Source organism: Dromiciops gliroides, chromosome 3 (genome assembly GCF_019393635.1).
Source record: "Dromiciops gliroides isolate mDroGli1 chromosome 3, mDroGli1.pri, whole genome shotgun sequence".
Classification (NCBI taxonomy): domain Eukaryota; kingdom Metazoa; phylum Chordata; class Mammalia; order Microbiotheria; family Microbiotheriidae; genus Dromiciops; species Dromiciops gliroides.
Window position 1 is genome coordinate 126,891,409 of NC_057863.1, and position 21,816 is coordinate 126,913,224.

The 21,816-nt window shown below is 35.3% G+C and overlaps 1 protein-coding gene across 1 annotated transcript in view; it reads right to left on the reverse strand.

Moving 5' to 3' along the window:
• The window catches only part of FBXL3 (F-box and leucine rich repeat protein 3), a 38,919-nt gene that overhangs the window by 12,821 nt on the left and 4,282 nt on the right, over positions 1 to 21,816 (reverse strand). Inside the window, 2 exon segments of the mRNA XM_043991141.1 lie at positions 9,501 to 9,623; positions 12,028 to 12,382. Of these exon segments, the coding sequence (XP_043847076.1) occupies positions 9,501 to 9,623; positions 12,028 to 12,381 (477 nt within the window). The 5' untranslated portion in view covers position 12,382.

The following is a 21,816-nucleotide window of genomic DNA, read 5'->3' on the forward strand; positions in this document are numbered from 1 at the left end:
AAAAGGATAGCGGAAAAATCTATAAAAAAGTATGGCTTAGGAGAAAGAAATAAGAAAGGCCAAAGACTTGAAGCTTATAGAGAAGCCTCACAATTCTATATGATGGAACAATTTTTTCCAAAAGAAAAAAAGAAGTATTTACTGGATATGGCAAATGCCAAACACCATAAAAAAATGAAACTGACATTTTAACAGACGCAAAAAGACTTATTAGAAATATGTTATCAAGAGATACGGTATATTATAAAATGCAAAATGGATGATTTTGATTACATTCAATTAAAAAAATTTTGTACAAACAGAAGCAATGCATCCAAAATTAGAAGGGAGGCAGAAAGCTGGGAAACAATTTTTATGGCCAGTACTTCTGATAAAGGCCTCATCTCTAAAAATATAGGGAACTAAATCAAATTTATAAGAATCCAAGTCATTCCCCAATTGAGAAATGGTTCAAAGGATATGAACAGGCAGTTTTCTGATGAAGAAACCAAAGCTATCTATTCCCATATGAAAAAATGCTCTAAATCTCTAATGATTAGAGAGATGCAAATTAAAACAACTCTGAGGTACCACCTGACACCTATCAGATTGGCTAAACTGACAAAAAAGGAAAATAATAAATGTTGGAGAAGCTGTGGGAAAATTGGAACACTAATGCATTGTTGGTGGAGCTGTGAACTGATCCAACCATTCTGGAGAGCAATTGGAATTGTGCCAAAGGGCAATAAAGCTGTGCATGCCTCTTGACCAGCAATACCACTTTGGGGTCTTTTTCCCAAGAAATCATGGAAAGGGGGAAAGGGACCCACATGTACAAAAATATTATAGCTGCTCTTTACATGGTGGCAAGGAATTGGAAATTGAGGGGGTGCCCATCAATTGGGGAATGGCTGGACAAGTTGTGGTATATGAATACAATGGAACACTATTGTGCTGTAAGAAATGATGAGCAGTTCAGAGAAACCTGGAGGGTCTTGAGTGAGCTGATGATGAGTGAGATGAGCAGAACCAGAAGAACATTGTACACAGTATCATCAACATTGAGTGTTGATGGTACAGAAGAGTTCCAGGGAACTCATGATGGAAGAGGATCTCCAAATCCAAAGGAAAAAAGAAAGAACTGTGGAGTACAGATGCTGGAACGAACCATACTATTCTTTTGTTTTTGGTGCTGTTTTTTTCTATTTTGAGGTTTTTCATCAGTTGCTCTGATTTTTTTCTCTTATAACATGACTAATGCAGAAATAGGATCAATGTTAGTATGTTTTAATATGTGTATATATGTATATATTTATATATATACACATATATACATATATGTATATATAAAACCTCTATCAGATTACCTGCTGTCTAGGGGAGGGGGAAGGGAGGGGAGGGAGGAGAAAAATCTGAAATTGTAAAGCTTGTATAAACAAAAGATGAGAACTATCTTTACATGTAATGGAAAAAAAAATACTTTATTAATTAAAAAAAAGAATGTGTTATCCTTGCATCTACTTGTCCCCACAGACTATAGACTCATCAAGCTAAGGTCAGAATTTATAAATAAACAAGAAAAAAATAGGAATGAGGAAAAAAAGATATGGTGTGTGATTAAGAGGAACACTGAATCACTTAAGCTATTGAAAAATTTTAATTGAGGGATATACAACAGAAATGACACTGATACCAACTGGAAGGTAAACCAATGATAACTCATTGCTACATGGAGACCAAAAGAACCCAAGAAAGTTGATTCTACAAACATTTGATTTACTTGCCAAAGATGGCTGCTAAAGGTAACAGAATATAACCTCACCTATACAATCTTGCAAAGGAGGATGAAATGGCCAATTATAAGCAGTATTCTTTTTACATTAAATTTTATTTATTTTTCAATTAACAAACATTTTTCTCCCTGATGCCCCTTTCTCCCCCGAAAGTAAGAAAAAACAAAACTCTTGTTTACTAATATCCATAGTTAAGCAAAAAAAAGAAATCCCTATTGAACATGTCCAAAACAAAATCTTGTTTTACATATTTAGATCATGACATCTCTGTCAAGAGATGCCCAGCATTCCTCACCATTGCTCCTTTGGAATCAAAGTTATCAACGCAAACTAAAAATCCTATGAAAACAAATGTTGAAAACTATCCTTGGGGAAGCTAGGTGGCACAATGGATAGAGCACCGGCCCTGGAGTCAGGAGGACCTGAGTTCAAATCCGGCCTCAGACACTTAACACTTACTAGCTGTGTGACCCTGGGTAAGTCACTTACCCCAATAGCCTCACCAAAAAAAAAAAAAGAAAGAAAGAAAAGAAAAAAGAAAGGAAAAAAAGAAAACTATCCTTACATGTAACTGGAAAATAAAATATTTTTATTTTTTAAAAACTAACAAAGTTTATCAATACACTAATAAGAATTTTAAGTGTTTGAAAATTGTTCATTTTTAAATGTAGTAATAGGAATTATTTTTGTTCACTTTACTCTGCATCAGTTCATACAAGTCTTCCCAGGTGTGGGTAGGAGCAACAATTTTAATCCCTTCATCCACACAGGTGTAAGACAAGTTTTTCCTTAAAAGATATTCCGTAGACACCACTTCCTTATCAATTGAAACAGAACAGAAGCTGCAAGAAACCAGGGGAGAGGGTTCTCAAAAGGTTGGCTGGTGAAATCATGATGGGTAACACAGGCTTCACTCCGCTGAATCAACTCAGAAATGTCCTCAATGCCTATCCTTGTCAAATATTCTTCCTTAGCTAGGGATGTCAATCTCCCTTTTAGTCTAACTGTCAAATGACTGTGTCTCATTTGTTCTGATACCAAACATACACTACAGCAGAATTGCTATGTCAGGTCCTACCCAGAAATACCAGGTTTTTCCTGAAACTTTCCCTTTCATCATTTCTTATATTTCACATACCATTAATTTGTTCAGACATTACACCAAATTTGGGGGCACCCCCTTTAGTTTCCAGTTCATTATCCATGACAAAAAGGAGCTGCTATAAATATTTTTTATAAAATATAGGACATTTTCCTCTTTCTCAGATATTTTGGGGGCATAGGCCTAGTAGTGGTATCACTGAATCAAAGAGTATTCATAGTTTAGTAACTTTGGTAGCATTGTTCCAAACTGTTTTTGAGAATGGCCCGACCAATTCACAACTCCACCAACAATGGAGTTTGCCTGTTTTCCCACAGCCCTGACATCTGTCGCTTTTCTTTTTGCCATCTCTGCCAATCTGATGAGTGAGGCAGAACATCAGAATTGATTTATGTTCCTCTAATTATCAGTGATATGGAGCATTTTTTCATCTATTCATAGAAAGGTTAGATTTCTTCTTTTGAGTGTTACTCTATTCATATGCTTCGACTATAAGCATCTCATAAAGCAGAAAGAAGCTCAGTGGAAGATAAAACAAATCTGATAAAGGTGTGGCAAGACATTCAAGTAAGCACAGTCTTCCCAAAGGCATTCAGGGATGAAAACAGAGGACTGCAAACAGAGAAAAGGGGAAAGAAAATGTGCAAGAATTATTGCAATTATCTCTATTATGGACAATGGGACCACAGTATCACATCCTTAAGGTACCTAAAGAGGAAGAAGCATGGAAGAGGGACAAGGATGGAAAAAGTGGCCAAAATAGAACATGTATAGAAAGCAGGGATTCTTAACCTGGGGTCCATGGATAGCTTTCAGGAAGGGTCAGTAAAAAAAATTTTTTTAACACTTTAATAAATGTACTTATAATATAATTAGTTTCCCTTATAATCTTAAGTATTTTATCTTATGTATTTAAAAACATTCTATTCATAGATTTTACCATATTGCCAAAGGGATCCATGAAATTTAAAAGGTTAAGAATCCTTGATATAGATAAAAGCTTCTTAAAACTGCAGAAAGGGATAATTGAATGTGGAGGCCTGCAAAAAACTTGGCAACAGTAAAAGATTATGTATACCCTATTTTATATACCAATATATCCATGGTCATGTAAAAATTTCTTGGGTGAAAAGGGGTCATGAGTGGAAAAAGTTTAAGCCCTGATACAGAGGATATCTGTGCTGAAAGTCATATAACTGTGAAAATACTGGGGGACCATTTTACCAAAGATACCAATTAATCCAGTATCTAAAGGAGGGGAAGATATCAAACACATAGGGGGTTAAAAAACCCCTCAGATCTTACTGATTCCAGAACAAGATGAATGAGAAAACATCAGTTACCACCAACCTACACACCTGTTTTACATCTTTTTTTTGTTTTTGTTTTTGTTTTTGTGTGAGGCAATTGGGGTTAAGTGACTTGCCCAGGGTCACACAGCTAGTAAGTGTCAAGTGTCTGCAGCCGGATTTGAACTTAGGTCCTCCTGACTCCAGGGCCAGTGCTTTATCCACTGCGCCACCTGGCCGCCCCACTGTTTTACATCTATACATATACAGGTAATCTATACATCTATTACAAATATCCTCCATGAGAATATTAGAAAGGAATAAGGAAGTTTTCTAAAATAATATTCTACAACAGGCCAAATCTATACCATAGAACAACTGAATGAAAGATGTAGAGAATACAAGATCTCACTGTGCTTATTTGTTGATTACAGAAAAAACATTCAATTCAGTAGAAAAAGACAATACCTTATAGGCTCTTTCACCAAAAAATATCTCTCTCATTCAGTGAGCTGGTCTCAAAGTTGAAAAGGAAGAAGAGCAAAGGATGAATTGCTTTGGGGAAATTGCAAAACACTCTTACTGACCCCAAGCTTCCCATATAAGCAAGTGTTTATCTTTTCAATAGAAACATTTTTACTATTGTTGCTGGATAGCAGTAAGCTATATGTTTGCCAAAGCATACCTAGAACACCATAAATTCTGATAAACTACAAATAAGCATCATAGAGAGGGCAATGGAAAAGTGCATGGTGCATGTAAGAAGGCTACAATATATAACAAGAAATTTTTTAAAAAGGGAGGAAAAAAATAGGCACAGAGGATGTCATCAAAAAAATGTGTGGCAGAAAGAGAAGATGGGTTGGTCATGTGGCAAGAGGGATGACAAGTGGACAGGGGCAGATTGAGACCTCTAGTACACTGGACAGACATCTTGTGTAAACTTGTGGGAGAACAGGAAATCAGAGTGATATAGGATGGGCAGGCATAAATGGATTATAATCTGCATCACCGGAGGGAACTCCTGAACCAACAAGATCACATATCCATTTGAATATTTAAGAGTCAGAAAAAAAACGTTCCCTAACAATAGGGAATAGGCTACCTTTAGAAGTGGTGGGTTCCCCCTTCTTGGAGGTCTTCAGGTAGAGGTTAGATGATTGCTTATTAGATATGTTTTCATGAAGACTCCTTTCACATGGGGTTAGACTACATGGTCACTGACTGAGGTCCCTTCCAACTCTCAAATTCTTTGATTCTGTGAATTATGTTTTATGTTCAATAAGTAATGAGTATAATAGGACCTTATATTTTTCTACATCTTTTATTCAATGGCGTGGTAAATATGTAGTCAACTATGGAATACCACTTACAAAATCCTGTCCATATCCTACTAACATCCTACTAAGGATGACCTCAATAGGTGCAGAAGGTTCTAATCAAGAGTATACAGTTAGGAAATCAGGCCTAAAGGTTGATAACTGTTGCTATTCTGTCCAGTTAACTTTTTCCTGCACCAGTAAAGCCCGAGATTTTTTCCTTGCCTTTAGTATCTTTCTTTTTTGCTTAAGATATCTTGTGAATCAATCTTTAGACATCTTACAATGGTGCTGTCTTCTAGCAGTTACCTAATCCAGATACTTTCCCCATCTTTGTTTTCTTTAGTGCCATTTCTACCTCCTGGACAAGCATATCTGAGATTTAAGAGTCTTGTGATTAGAGACTATGATTAGAGTTCAAATGTGGTAGAGTTCACTTGGACTGTACTTGATGGTGAAAAGTTGGCTATGAAAATCTTTGCAGACATTTTCAGTGGGAAAATGTTTCTTCTGTTTGTTGTCTTCTTTCCATTTTCATCCCTTGGGATGACTGGTGAGTTGAGTCTCTTGCCAAGTTTTTATTGAACTGCTTTTACTCTCCACTGTTTTTCTCTGTTTTATGAGATACTGCTTTCATAAGCAGTCCTCTATAAACATATTTAAACTGTGGTCTCCCTATAGGAACTGATTCTTATTGGTCAAACTTCTATGTAAATTTATTATAGTTTGTATCTAGTTCCTTTCTTCTGTTTATTATCTATTTTTCATTATCAATAACAATCTCAGTAAGTCAGAATTGAGTTGTTTCAATTATAGGCCATATCTTTACCCTCATTTTTATTCCTTCTAATTTTGTTCTAGGGGCAGCTGGGTGGCGCAGTGGATAAGGCACTGGCCCTGGATTCAGGAGGACCTGAGTTCAAATTTGGCCTCAGACACTTGACACTTACTAGCTGTGGGACCAACCCTGGAAAAGTCACTTAACCCTCATTGCCCTGCCAAAAAAAAAAAAATATATATATATATATATATATATATATATATATAATTTTGATCCTCCACAAAGTTTTACCCCAATACCTCATAGTATTATGGGATTCTCAAAGACCATGCCAGCAGAGTCTAAGTCCTGGCAGGTTCTACAAGGCTAGGACTACAAATATAGTGTTGGCAACAGAACAAGTCTGATCTCTGAGAATTGACCAGTCTACGTAAGTATGGAAAAGCTCATTACTAGTAGGTCAGATATTTGGTGGTGGTTTCTTTAGCCAAGGCAACTCATGAAACAAACAAAAACAATTACAAAATGGTCCCAAGTTCTATGCAGCTACTTTCTACTTGTGCAGTGACAGTGACAAAAAGGTTGGGGCGGGGTGTGGGGGTTGGGGGGAAGAGTTGTATTTCTACTGGAAAACGTGACTATATCAATGTTAATGATCTTGCTATAGAAGAAACCAAAGGATTTGTTGCTGCTGTTGTTTAGTTGGTTTAATTGGCATACTCTGATACTTGATGATTTCAATGCAAAGGTGGGAACAGGTAAGGATAACAAAGAAATACAGTATACTAGAAAAAAAATCAGAAATGAGAGAAACCAAAGATATGTAGACTACCCAGGAGCCTCACCCTTTATATCATCAATACTTTAATCAGGTAAAGAGCATAACAAGCACAAAGTAACATTAGAAAATGAAAGATTTTTTTTTAAGGAAATGACTAGCTACTGATGCAAAAATCATTCCTGATTCAGTGGTCGGTGTACAGTCAAACCACCAACTTGTTAAAACACTCTTCTGTATGTCTTTAAAAATCTAAGTTGGTCAATGAGTTTCTCATACATCAAGATCCATCTTTTTAGACATCTTCTTTCATTTTTCTTCTTATCAGAATTTTTCACTGTGTACACAGAATTTTAACCTTAAGAACATCCCATGTGTCCTGGACTGAATTTTCTAGAATTTTTAGACTCATAAGAGTCTACCTATTCTTTCAAAAAACACTTTGAAAACTGCTTTCTTAAAATCCAGATTTTTATGTCAGTCTATGCCTGGCTTTCATCTCCTCTCTATCAAACTCTAAGAATAGTCACTTGCCCACAAGATCATCATCAGCCTACTTCTCTCCCCCATCTTTACTTTCAGAGTAAGGAAGCAAGAAAGCAAGACTTTGACCCACAGAAATTCACATCATGGTCATGGTTCTCTAACTTATCTTTCCTCCATTTATCATCACAAAATAATTGGTTAATTATTATAGATTAACAATGTGATTCAGAAAAACACTGACCTCTCTCAGTCACATTTCCCCACCATTAAGTTTGTAGTTATATCACTGGTTTCCTTTGACTCTCCTTAGTCCTCTTCATTCTAGTCATTCGTTTCTTTCATACCTTCTATGCTTTCCCACTATTTTCATACTCTGTCTTATTTGACTAGAAAATTAGAGTAAAAACCTATTTTAACTTTTGAGAAAAACCAGAGCAAAGCACAAAAAAAGAAAGAAAAAAAAAAGGAATTTTCAAACACAACTGTTACAAAGCCTAACAACATTACTAATGTGAAAAGTAATTAATCCGTTTCCAGATTTTAAGCCTATAGATTTAATTTAACAATTACTAAGGTTACTAACTTTAAAAACTTAAATTATTTAGTTTTCCCTGGTTTCCTTTAATTCTGCCTTAGGTTAAATGCAAACACAAATAAGAAACATCAAGAAAGGTTGCTGAGATCAACAAGTGAAAATGGACAGCGAGGGATCCCACTGGCACTTCAAACTCAATAGATCTAAAATTATGTTCATCACCTTTCCCCAAACCCACCTCTTCAATCCAACATCATTATCTCTCTCTGTAGTACATACTATCACCTCATTTCCCCATGTTTAGAATCTTGATATAATTTGATATTTTGGTTATTTGTATTATTTTTTTACTCCTCTCTCTCCTTCACTTCTCATATGTTCATCAAATCTATTCTATCTTCTCAAAATCTCCAGTATCTATCCCTTTCTCTTCTTCATTACCACTCCCACCAGCCTGGGACAGGTTTTCAGTCTTATCTCATGCGACTTTTCTCTACCTTCTTTTTAACTCCAGTCAAACTGGAGAATACATTTACTGTCCCCCATATGCACCCTGTGCTTTCCCACTTCACTGTCTTTGCCCATGTTGTATCTTCTGCCCATAATGTTCATGCACTTTCTCCTCTCACAGGATTTCTATTTGTCCTTTAAAGTTTAACTCAAATGTCACTCTGAACAAGTTCCATGAAAGATTACATTCAACAATGACCTCTTTCCTACTCCTTAGGATGCACATAATATTAAATAATTTTAATTTTAATAAAATACTTAAAACTCATCCAGATATACCTTTACTAATACTGCAAATTCCAACAGACTGTTAAATCAGCAGTTTTTAATTACCTAGGAAAGATTGCTATCTTAAAAAATGTTTACTAGGTATGCAAATTACCCCAACGTTTCAAATACTGTATTTAGTCCTCAGTTTTTATCACTTCAAATTTGACTGATTTGCTTATTTGATAGTGTCCAAAAAGTAACCATATTTAATTTTTCATACATCAAAGGATGGGTATTAGGAATATCCTAAAGGCAAAAAAGAATCAACAAGAAACTAACCTTTTTGGGGGGCCAATTTTAGCACTTTTCCTACTTATGGTAACTAATCACATTTCCATCTATCAGTTCAACTGTTTCATTGTCACTTTATATAAATTATTTATGAGCAGGCTTCCTTATATCTCTTGTAAATTCAATCAGAATTTCACCTTACCAATGTAGAATCACCATCTAGTGGCAAAATAAAATAACTACGATATGTAAGTAGCTAGTTTAAACAAAAATTAATCATTCTATTCAATTATTGTTTTCAGGAAAAAGGAGGAGCTGGCTATAGGTTATATATACTTCTTTTCTTTCTCTCCCCTCTGATCAAGATAAATACCTAGGGTTACATTAAAAATTTTCTATCAATAGTCTAAAAAAATAAAATAGTTACCTTTGGTAAATCCATAAAGCTTGGTCGAGCAGTAGAAATAAGTCCAAGTGTTTTTAAAGAGCAGTTTACAAGTTGAGATAAAATATCACAAGCTGCTTCAGCTGATTCCTTGCTACTGTCCACCTAAAGGAAATAGTTATTTTAGTAAAGCTCTTTACATTTGCAGAAGAAGTAAATATGATTAACATTTTGGAACAATACACATTAAAGAATTAGTCTCCATTCATAGAACCTTCAGCCTATATATAAAACTTTATATTAAAAAAAAATGTCCCACTGAAATAGTAAAGCAACCATAAAAATTATTAGTTTCTCAGAATGTTGAGATATACTTTATGGTTCAACATTAAATAAATTTATTCTGATGTTATACGACCTAATGAAACAAACAAAAAAAATGGATGCTGGTTTTGAAAGCAGTTTGTTCTGTATATATTTAAACACTTCCATGCCTCTCTGTGATACTGACTTCTGTGGTTCCAAAGGAAATGGAATTAAATCAATATTTTCTGAGAAAGTCAAGGTGACATACAAAGTTAGGAATTAATTATTAAATTTGTACTCATACTGTTCTTGAATAGAAAAAGGATCTCCAAGCAAACTGATCATGGGATCTGATCTCCTCAGAAAATAGCTGCTACAAAGTCAATCTCCCTGTTACCATTTTTGGTGGAAAAGACAAAAGCCAAAAGCTTCCATAGTTATAGATAGGCAGCTTCCCACAAATAGACCTCACCAGTGATGGCTTTCTTTCATTGATAGTCATGAAAAATAAATCAACTTAAAAACAAAAAACTATCTATGGTACTAAAAGCACTTTCACCACCAGATTATAAGACCCAGGGAACCTAAGAGATCCAGGTGGTTTCAATGCCTATTTAAGTCAAAGCCATTAAAGGATACAGGGCCTGAGTCAGAAACAAAGGACTGCATGAAACCAATCTTTTCAGGAAAGAACATCCAGGCCCTGGAAAATCTAGGTTAACAGTAGGAGCAAAAATGAGAGTGTTCCTGCCACTGTTTCTTGTCCCAAGGCCTCACTCTTCCCCAAAACTTCTACCAACACAATCTTGGAGCTTCTGAAAATGTGTGTGTGTCTGGGCAGGGGTGGTGGTGGTGGGGGAAGTTGGAGAAAGAGCTTCCAAGGCTCTGTGCTAAAATTGGAAGTAAAAGTTAAAGACAAAGTCTGGAGGGTCATGCTCTGCAGGCACTTTTCTTGCCCCAACTTCTCATTCTGTGTTCTGAAGCATCTCACTTCTCTCCCAAGAGTCCAATGAGGTTAATGCTATCTTTTCCCAAGGCTACTCCCCAAATCCCATTCCATCATCCCTTTTTACTGCCCCTTCCTTTCCTTTTATCACTTTTTCTGTTTACTTTCTTTGCATTCCTACCTGTCCACTTTTCCTCATTAGGATTAATGGGTGTAACAGAATTGGGAAGGGAATCTTGTGGAAAAACTATCCTAAGACTCTCACAGGTATTTGCATTTTTAGCAGCTGTCAGTAGACAGGACTAGAGGAAACAGAAAATAATCAAGATTCTTAAAAACTCTTCTTTTCAGATGACAATATAGCAGCACAAATGACAGAGTTTTGTGGTTTTTAAAGCATTTTCTTCACTTTACACTTTAAGGAAGGCAATAGAAGTATCATCATTTTCCCCGTTTTACAAAGGAGGAAACTACTTCTCAAAGAATACTCAAAGTCAAAAACCTAAGACAAACTCAGGTCTGCCAACTCAAGTCCACTGTTCTTTCCACCAAGTTTTAAATTAAAAATCAAAGTTTGTCAGAAATTAACAGGGGTCTTATGAAGCTTATTCTTGTAAGTAGGTCAATGCAGCTCTATAATTTAATGCTTGTTTTTGTTTTTAAATCATATAGCCTTTTATTATTGGTATTATTAAGATGAGTCATTTAGAAATAATTTATAAATATTTTACTATAAAGGTACCAAAGTTTTGTCTACAGTGAAAGGTTCCACTGCTAAAAAAGTTTAAAACCAATCTAGAATATTTATCTTAAATACTATTTTAAGAAGCAGAGCAAGACAATATACAGGGTGGGCCAAAATTCACAAGTATTTTAAAACTCCATTATTTTTTGTTTTTAATTTACAATATCATTGCACCATATAAAGTATATGTAGGAAATGAATTTTACGTGTGAAAAATCAAATCTTGTAAATGGTGAAAAATAAAGAAAAAATATTTTTCAAAAAATTATTAAAACATCAGACCACTTAGTGACTTTTGGCCTACCCTGTACTTCATGACTAACCCTATCAAGACATCCATATAAACAAAATTTAAAAAGTTAATGAGATGTTCACAAGCTCTTATTCGATAAAATACTCTAAACTTAATTACCACAAACATTAAGGAAATAATTTCCAAAGAGTTTCTTGGAATTACATATAACATAATCCACAGAATAATTTCCCATTTCACCATTATGTGAACCCCTAACCTACTATCTACCAAAAAAAAAGTTCACTACTTTTAACAGTAACAATTTAAACTATATTACCTTGAAACTGACATACTGTAGATGGTTTGAATGTTTTTTAATAATCTGCTTTATCAGCTCTGGATGTGTAGCTTTCAAATAAGATGTAGCTGGCTGGTTAAGTTCAAACTCAAAACACCTCCACAAGTCAGGCATATGAAATACCTGATTCCAGTTTCGACAAACTTGCGATGCATGAGCCCGATCAAGAAGGGGTAAGTATTTGAATATTTGTAGAATAATGTCCTGAAGGAGATTACCCCAATCACATGTTTGAGAATTCTCACTGGTAGTCCTCCGTTTCTTGGATTCTTCTATACTGTTCTCCTCTGAAGAAGTTTGGGTTACCTCGCTCTCTTTCCCACCTCGTTTCATCCTATTAAGAGAAATACATCAAATGTTTCTTCAGTCCTGTGTAACCTTTAGGCAGAAATCCAAATTTTATATTCTTACAATATCATTCCCAGTAAAATGCATATGGGGAAGATTATGCACAATTATACAAAAATGATACAACAAACAAAAGCTGTAGTTCTACAAAAGCACTGATACAATTGTTTTTGAATAGGCAATTTAATGCATTTGGAAAAAAGTTTGTATAAATTTTCAAATCAGAGTTGACAGATGATATTTTAAAGTAATATTTTACAACCTACATAGGTAGCTGAGGGTCAACCAGTGTGAAAACGGAATTTCTAGTAATATTTTCAAGAGTCCTTTTGAAATGTCATCTCAGGATGGGGAAGCTAGCTGGTACTATAGATACAGCACCAGCCCTGGAATCAGGAGGACCTGAGTTCAAATCCAACCTCAGACACTTCACATTTACTAGCTGTGTGACTCTGGGCAAGATTGCCTCACTATTGACCCCTCAACCCCACCACCATGTCATCAGAAGATTCTCAGCCTTCCAGAACCATCCCAAACCATTCCTTTAAATATTAGTTTTGAGCTTGATCCTTTAATAGTTAAATAAATTGATTTCCCCTTAATATTCCAGTAGCCTCAAGAAATTATTTACTGATGAAAAATCCAGCATCCCTTTTAAAACCTAATACACATGTAGCCTAGAGCTAATTTCCTTCTTAGGTCATGTATTTTCTTTGCTCAATATAAAGCATCTATCCACACTACATATTAGCTTAGGTTGACTGTTACTCTTTTTCTTTATCCTGAATTTAAGAAATAACAAATAAAATGAGCATTTTGAAATATAAAGTAGAAAGGGGAAAGGATTGTACATGAAAACTATTTCTATGAAGAACTTTTTTCCTTTTAAGTAAAAAGTAAAATCAACATATAACTCTGAAAGCTCTCCTGTTTGTGTTTCCATCTGGCCTTCCTTCTGTTCTCTTCAGTGCATTTTAAAAATATGCTTCAGGGGCAGCTAGATGGCACAGTGGTAAAGCACGGGCCCTGGATTCAGGAGGACCTGAGTTCAAATCCAGCCTCAGACACTTGACACTTAACTAGCTGTGTGACCCTGGGAAAGTCACTTAACCCTCATTGCCCTGAAAAAAAACAAAAACAACAAAAACAAAAATATGCTTCAATTACCTGTTTTCTTTTCTGCAACCCTATTGCTAACCTCTCCCCATCCCCATATTGAGAGAAGAATGAAAGGAGATCTCAAAACAGGGGAAGGTGAAGAGAAATAAAATAAAAACAAACCCTTTGTTAACCTATGCTTCTGATTTTTTTCCTTTTCCTTGCAACATCTATCCATTACACCTGTTTCTACCTTTCCTAGGCCCAAGAAACAGTCTAATCTCTCTTCTATATGACAAATCTTCAAATACTTGAAAATGGCTTGTCCACCAACATTCTTCTCTTTTCAAGCTATACATAAGATCAGAGATCTAGAGCTGACCAACAATCATGGAGGCCCGTCCTAATCCAACCTCATTTTATAGTTTAGAAAACTGAGACTGAGGAAAGATAAATGACTTATTCAAGGTCACATCAGCATCACAGCAGTATTGCACCCAGGTCCTCTGACTCTAGAGCCAGCCTTCTTTCCACTATATTATATTGCCATGTCCATCAACCAATTCACATATGGTCTCAAGGTCCTTTGCCATCCCCTATGCCCTCTCCAGGACACTCCCAAGTAATCAATGTCCTTACTAAAAAGTGACACAAAGAACTAAATAAAATCCCAGATGTGATCTGACCATAGCAGAGCCTAAGATTCCACTGGCTCTCCAGGCTGCCAAGTCACAACATGGACTCATACTGAGTTTGCAATCCACTAAAACTCCTAGATTATTTTCAGACTAACTGCTATTTAATCACACTTGATTCATCCTGTACTTAGGAAATGGAATTTTTGAACCTGAGTGTATTACTTATTTTTAGTGAGGAGAAGATGCAGACCCTCTTGATTTCACTAGTGAAAGAAACTCTACTGGTCAAAAACTTCCTAACACTGTTTATCAGCAACTGTTCTACAACTTATACAATTAAGAGAATTGCCTAGGGTATCAAGAAGTTAGAATATCTAGGGTCATGCAATCAGTATGGCAGAAGCATGACTTAAAAACAAGGTTGTCCTGACTTTGGGGGCAACTTTATATGCACTACACAACAATATTTTTCAAGACTTTTCATTTTTCTTTATTACATTAAATCTTATTAGATTCAACCCAATGTTCTGGCCTAGCAAGACCTTTCTGGATACTATCATTCAATGTGTTAGTTATACCTGTCAACTTTGTGTCACAATGAAATGGGAGACCAGAGGAGTACATGAACAGTGGCATGTTAAGTCTAAGTAGATAATGATGAGACTATAAGGAGAGGTGAAAATGATTTTCATTCCTTGAATTTTGTCTTGATTTTTATTCTTCTTCCTATGGTACATAGCTACTCTGTATGTTATCTAGCTTGTTACCTATACTTTGGGGAAATTTCTCCTTCCCCTTTCCATTTTGAACAGTTTTTGATAAGATTTCAAGATTGGAAAATAAATTCTCACTCCACCTCTTGTTAGGTGGCCAAGCACTTTTTATTCTTACATTTTAAGCCATGTTTAGAAATCCAAATGCCACTTAGACACCTAACCACTTTTTAGGTGTCTGATTCCTAACAAGTGGTTCATTTCCCAAACTGATTCTTTCTCTTCTGAAACCCTTGTTTTCAATCGGCAGGGATATATTTTTTAAACTACCTGTGCTCCTAAGGTCTTCAGTTTCTTGCTCAAGACTTCATGATCCTTAGCAATGTTTCCTAATTCCTTCTGGCAGTATCATTTGTGCCCATGTGAAATCACAAGAAATAAGTAGCAGCCATCAAGCTTGAAAAGTCTTAAGAGGTTCTCTGTCACATCCTGGTTACATTCCCAGAAGACATCAGAGTTTGAGACAGTTATCAGGTAAACAAATTAGTGCCTCAGAATCCCTTATTGAGGAGTCACCACCTACTACTACTTCTCTTCTTCCACTGACCCTTACTGGATGATCTTTCACCTGCCGGTACCTCTGGATTCACATCATCACTCCTTGGAGGATAAGCAGATTCTTCTTCCTCCTCAGAGCATCCTGATGCTTCTTCCTCAGAGGATTCCTTATCTTTTCATGAAGAAAAAATGGATGAAGTAGCCCAATGGGTCTCTTCTCCATTTTTCTTAAATAGGTTTACTGACCAAAAAATTTAAGAACTATTGCCATCAAGCACCACTTAAAAGAATATTCTCTTCTATATATAAAAGGAGATAATTCTAAAAAAGTGAGTTATGTCAAGAGAAAAAGAATAAACATTTTTACCCTCCTAAAGCAACAAGGTCATGTATCAACTGCACAATTTTAAAAGGAAGACAGCAGAGACTGGAGAATGCCACTAAAAGGCAGGAGAAAAGAGATATAAATGGAGAGCAAAAGGGAATTCCCTTCAACCGGGGCACCCCTTGGGACACAACTGGACTTCCTCCTTAAATCAAACAGACAGCAAAACATAGAGTATATAACTGTTGTAAATCATTTGCTTGGGTCCACTGTGACCCAGTTTTACTTATTTTTGCACATTGAGCTTAGTAACTAGGTTATATTTATTTATTTATTTATTTATTTATTTATTTATTTTTGGCGGGGCAATGGGGGTTAAGTGACTTGCCCAGGGTCACACAGCTAGTAAGTGTTAAGTGTCTGAGGGCGGATTTGAACTCAGGTACTCCTGAATCCAGGGCCAGTGCTTTATCCACTGCGCCACCTAGCCGCCCCCAGTAACTAGGTTATATTTTAATAGCTAGCATCACTCAAGAAAAGTTGAACCAAAGAAACATGATTTGCTGTCAATGGGAAAAGGGAACGATGACTAACAGATTCAAAAGGAAGAAGGAAAATGTTTCAGGCCCTAAATACCTATGGGGTCAGTATACTTAAAAGTCTGATAAATTCAAAAAGTTTAACACAAGTGAGTAACTTTTTTTTAAAAAAGTAGAATGCTCCAAGCATAACTCAAAGAAAAGATATGAGAAAACACTTCCAATACAACTCTTCACGAATATGAGAGGTGCACAGGGGTTACACAGTGGTATATAGAAAAAGTCTGAAAACTTGTGCAATCAGTTGTGCTGAGAAGAATGAAGACACAAGATAACAAGATTTCAGCAGTCTTCAGCAGACTATCCAATGCTACACCAGCTGAAAGGACTTAACTATACAGTAAAATAAATTCAGAACTAGCTAAATAATAGCACCCAAAGAGGAGTCATTAATGGGTTGAAATCAAATTGGAAGGAGGTGTGGAATACTCCAGGTAATCTGTTTAACAATTTTATCAATTGACTGCATACCTGGCATGGAATGTCCAGAAAGGCAGATAGCACAGAAGATAGAGTTGGCCTTGCAAACAGAAAGATCTGGGTTAAAGTCCCACCTCTGACACATACTAGCTGTGACCCTAAGCAAGTCACAAACTCTAGGTGCAGATCTACATTTGGAAGACGAAGTTCCTCAGCTAAGGCCCTACACTGACAAAAAGGAAGGTTGTGCAGGAACTCTATGAACACAACTACCAAACACTCTTCATACAAATCAAATCAGATCTAAATAACTGGAAAGCTATCAATTGCTCATGGATGGGCAGAGCTAATATAGTAAAAATGACAATACTACCTAAATTAATTTACTTATTCAGTGCCATACCAATCAGACTACCTAAAAATTATTTTATAGGGGCAGCTAGATGGCGCAGTGGATAGAGCACTGGCCCTGGAGTCAGGAGTACCTGAGTTCAGGTCCAGCCTCAGACACTTGACACTTACTAGCTGTGTGACCCTGGGCAAGTCACTTAACCCCAATTGCCTCACTAAAAAAAAAAAAAAATTATTTTATAGAGCTAGAAAAAATAATAACAAAATTCATTTGGAAAAACAAAAAATCAAGAATATCCAGGGAAATAATGAAAAAAAATTCACAGGAAGGTGGGTTAGCAGTACCAAACCTGGAGCTTTACTATAAAGTGGCAGTCATCAAGACTATCTGGTACTGGCTAAGAAATAGAGTGGAGGATCAATGGAATAGGCTACGCACAGGAAATGCAGTACTAAATGACACTAGTAATGAAGTGTTTGATAAACCCAAAGACTCCAGCTTCTGGGATAGGAACTCAGTATTTGACAAAAACTGCTGGGAAAACTGGAAGATAGTATGACAGAAATTAGGCATAGACCAACATCTTACACCTTTCACTAAAATAAGGTCAAAATGGATACACAATTTAGACATAAGAGGTGATACCATAGGTAAATTAGGAGAGAAAGGAATACCTATCAGATCTTTGTAAAGGAAAAGTTTATGACCAAACAAGAGATAGAGTATATTATAAAATGCAAAATGGATGATTTTGATTACATTAAATTAAAAAAATTTTGTACAAACAGAAACAATGCATCCAAAATTAGAAGGGAGGCAGAAAGCTGGGAAACAATTTTTATGGCCAGCACTTCTGATAAAGGCCTCATTTCTAAAATATATAGGGAACTAAATCAAATTTATAAGAATCCAAGTCATTCCCCAATTGAGAAATGGTCAAAGGATATGAACAGGCAATTTTCTGATGAAGAAACCAAAGATATCTATTCCCATATGAAAAAATGCTCTAAACCTCTAATGATTAGAGAGATGCAAATTAAAACAACTCTGAGGTACCACCTGACACCTATCAGATTGGCTAAAATGACAAAAAATGAAAATAATAAATGTTGGAGAAGCTGTGGAAAAATTGGAACACTAATGCATTGTTGGTGGAGCTGTGAACTGATCCAACCATTCTGGAGAGCAATTTGGAATTATGCTCAAAGGGTGATAAAGCTGTGCATACCCTTTGACCCAGCAATACCACTCTTGGGTTTTTTTCCCAAAGAAATCATGGAAAGGGTAAAGGGACCCACATGGTGGCAAGGAATTGGAAGTTGAGGGGATGCCCATCAATTGGGGAATGGCTGGACAAGGTGTGGTATATGAATACAATGGAATACTATTGTGCTGTAAGAAATGATGAGCAGGAGTTCAGAGAAACCTGGAGGGTCTTGCGTGGGCTGATGATGAGTGAGATGAGCAGAACCAGAAGAACACTGTACATAGTATCATCAACATTGTGTGTTGATCTACTGTGATGGACTATATTCTTCTCACCAATGCAATGGTACAGAAGAGTTCCAGGGAACTCATGATAGAAGAGGATCTCCAAATCCAGGAAAAAAAAAAAAAAAAAGAATTGTGGAGTAGATGCTGAATGAACCATACTATTTCTTTTGTTTTTGGTGCTGATGTTTTTCTATTTTGAAGTTTTTCGTCATTGCTCTGATTTTTCTCTTATAACATGACTAACTCAGAAATATGTTTAATGTTATTATGTGTGTGTGTGTATATATATATGTATATATATATGTATATGTATATATATGTGTGTGTATATATATATATGTGTGTGTGTATATATATATATATATACATATATATATATATATATATAAAACCTATATCAGATTACCTGCTGTCTAGGGGAGGGGGAAGGGAGAAAAATCTGAAATTGGAAAGCTTGTATAAACAAAAGTTGAGAACTATCTTTACATGTAACGGAAAAAAAATAAAATACTTTATTAATTTTTTAAAAAAAGGAAGGTTGTAAGGATAATTCACAATGGATAATTGTGTCAGGATCCAAAAAAGATATTTTTTGCCCATAAAACGGGCTGAATTTAGTCAGATGAAATTTAATAGTTGTATTTTTTACTTCAATTCTTCTAACTTCCAAGATATATAAAGTACTGATTAAAATGTGTAAGAGATGAGCCATTTCCCAATTGATACATGGTCCAAGGATATGAACTGATAGTTTTCAAAAGAAATCCAAGCTATCAATAGCCATATTAAAAAAATTCTCCAAATCATTAATAATTAAAAGAAATAAAAATTAAAGAAACTCTGAGGTTCCACTTCACATCTGTAAGACTGGCAAAGATGATAAAAAAGAAAAATGACAAAATGTTGGAAGGATCGAAGATAAATAAGTACAGTGTTACACTGCTAGTGGAGCTGTGAATTGGTCCAGTCATTCTGGAAATCAATATGGAAGAATGCCCCCAAAGTCACTAAACTGTGAATGCCCATTAACCCAGTGATACAACTTCTAGGCTTATAACCCAAAGAGGTCAAAGAAAAAGGGAAGGAAATCTCTATTTACAAAAATATAGCAGCTCTTTTTGTGCTGCAAAAGGATTGAGACATAATAGAGGGCCCATAAATTAGGTAACTATTAAGCAAATTATAATATATGAAACCTGGTAATATTTGGATGAACTGATCCAGAGGAAAATGTGAAGAAATAACAATTTATACAGCAGTAGCAACAACAACATAAAAGACAAAAACTCTAAAACATTTAATAACTTTACTGAAAGGGACCTAAATTTTAGAATGAGATACACATTTCTGGTCATGGCCAATTTAGGAATTTGTTTTGCCTGATTATGCACATTTGTTCCAAGAGTTTTCTTTTTCTTTTTTTCCTGGGGGAGGGAGGGCATGAGAGGGAAAAGAAAATAAATGTTTATTAATTGAAAAAAATTTATAATTTCCCAAGCCATAAAATAATCAGTTTCACAAACATAGGACAAGAGAGACATGCATAGACAGAAGTTCAGCTAAAAAAAATAACTGCAGATTTTATTGAAGTGCTAGCTCAATATGAGTCAACAGTATGACATGGAGGCCAAAAAAACTAATTTAATCTTGGGCTGAATTAGAAGAGCCATTGTGTCCAGAACTAGGGAGATGATAGTCTTGATAATCTTGTTGTACTCTGCCCTTATCTGACCACTAATAAAGTGCTATGTTCATTTCTAAGCATAATATTTAGAACACTAACAAACTGGAGAAGTGTTTAGTATTAAAGTGGTGTAGCCTACACAGTAGGTTACACCATTATACAGTTTCTATACAGTTTCCTGCACTCTAAGGTTCAAAAGAATAATAGCAATAGCTATTGAAAACCAAGCTGTGGATGGGGATCACAGTGGGACCAATTGCAACATGTGCTGCAAATCACCTCTTGCTGTTGGCATGGACTAAAAAGTTAGAATATCACAAAAAAGACAAAAAGGACGAGGGGCTTCAAATAATCTACACTGACCAGAGAAGTTAATTGGATGGGATAATACAAAATGACAAATATTTTATAAACAGAGGTAACATGATAATATCTTCTGAAAATCAAGTAAGACTTTCATTTGAATGCATAAAGCATATAGTGTCTACTACTGTCATTTTCAATACTATTCTATTGTGTCAGTAGGGTTAGAAAGGGGGTTGAAATGACAGTCTCATTATGACCCATTTTCCACTTTAACTCATCTTGAAGGCTTTCTTTCATTTTAACAGGAGATTTGGGTCAAGAACAAAACAAAATTTGCTAGAGTGCTTTAAAATTGCTAAAGATTTTGAGAAATTGATACAATAGAAAAATAATTTTTAAAATGTCTACTTATAGTTCTTTTAATAATTTTCTTCAAACACAAAGAATATTATAATAGAACCAGTTACTAACCAGAGTTTCAATTACCTGCTTTTTCTGGAGTATCTAGATGTATAAAAAATGCCTATTATATCCTAATCCTAGGGAATTCATTGTATAATATTCTTCTTGTCCTTCAATTTGTTTTTTCTTTATTTAGTACTTTATTTTTAAAAAACCATTTCAAGTTTGTAAAAATGACAATTATAATTAATAATGACATAAAATTATAATACAGTATTTTTCAGGACCTACGTACAAAAGAGACATATCACATATTTATTGTTGTTCAGTCATTTCAGCTGTGTCCAACTCTTTATAACCCCATTTAAGGCTTTCTTGGCAAAGATACTAGAGTGGTTTGCCATTTCCTTCTCCAGTTCATTTTACAAAGGAGGAAACTGAAGAAAACAGGATTAAGTGACTTGCGTTGGGTCACACAACTATATATAGAATAAAGGAGACAATATTACATTTTAAAACTAAGTCAATACCTGACCCACAGGGATGCTTATGTTTGGATTAGTCACCCTTGTTCTTTTCTGAGTTGAACAGCACTGCATTAAAGCATTCTTATCTATTTAGCAAATTTTTATTAAGTGCCCTCCGGGTAAACAGCATCTTGCTAGGGACTTTGAAAAATAGAGTTTAGCTAAAACATGGTTTCTACTATCTTGGCATTTACAATCCAGTACAAGGTTGCCACTAAAAAATACTAAAATACTTAAGCTAATTAGAGGTGTTAAATAAGGGCTATGTGACAGAAGAAAAGGGATGGTTTCCTACAGGAGGTAA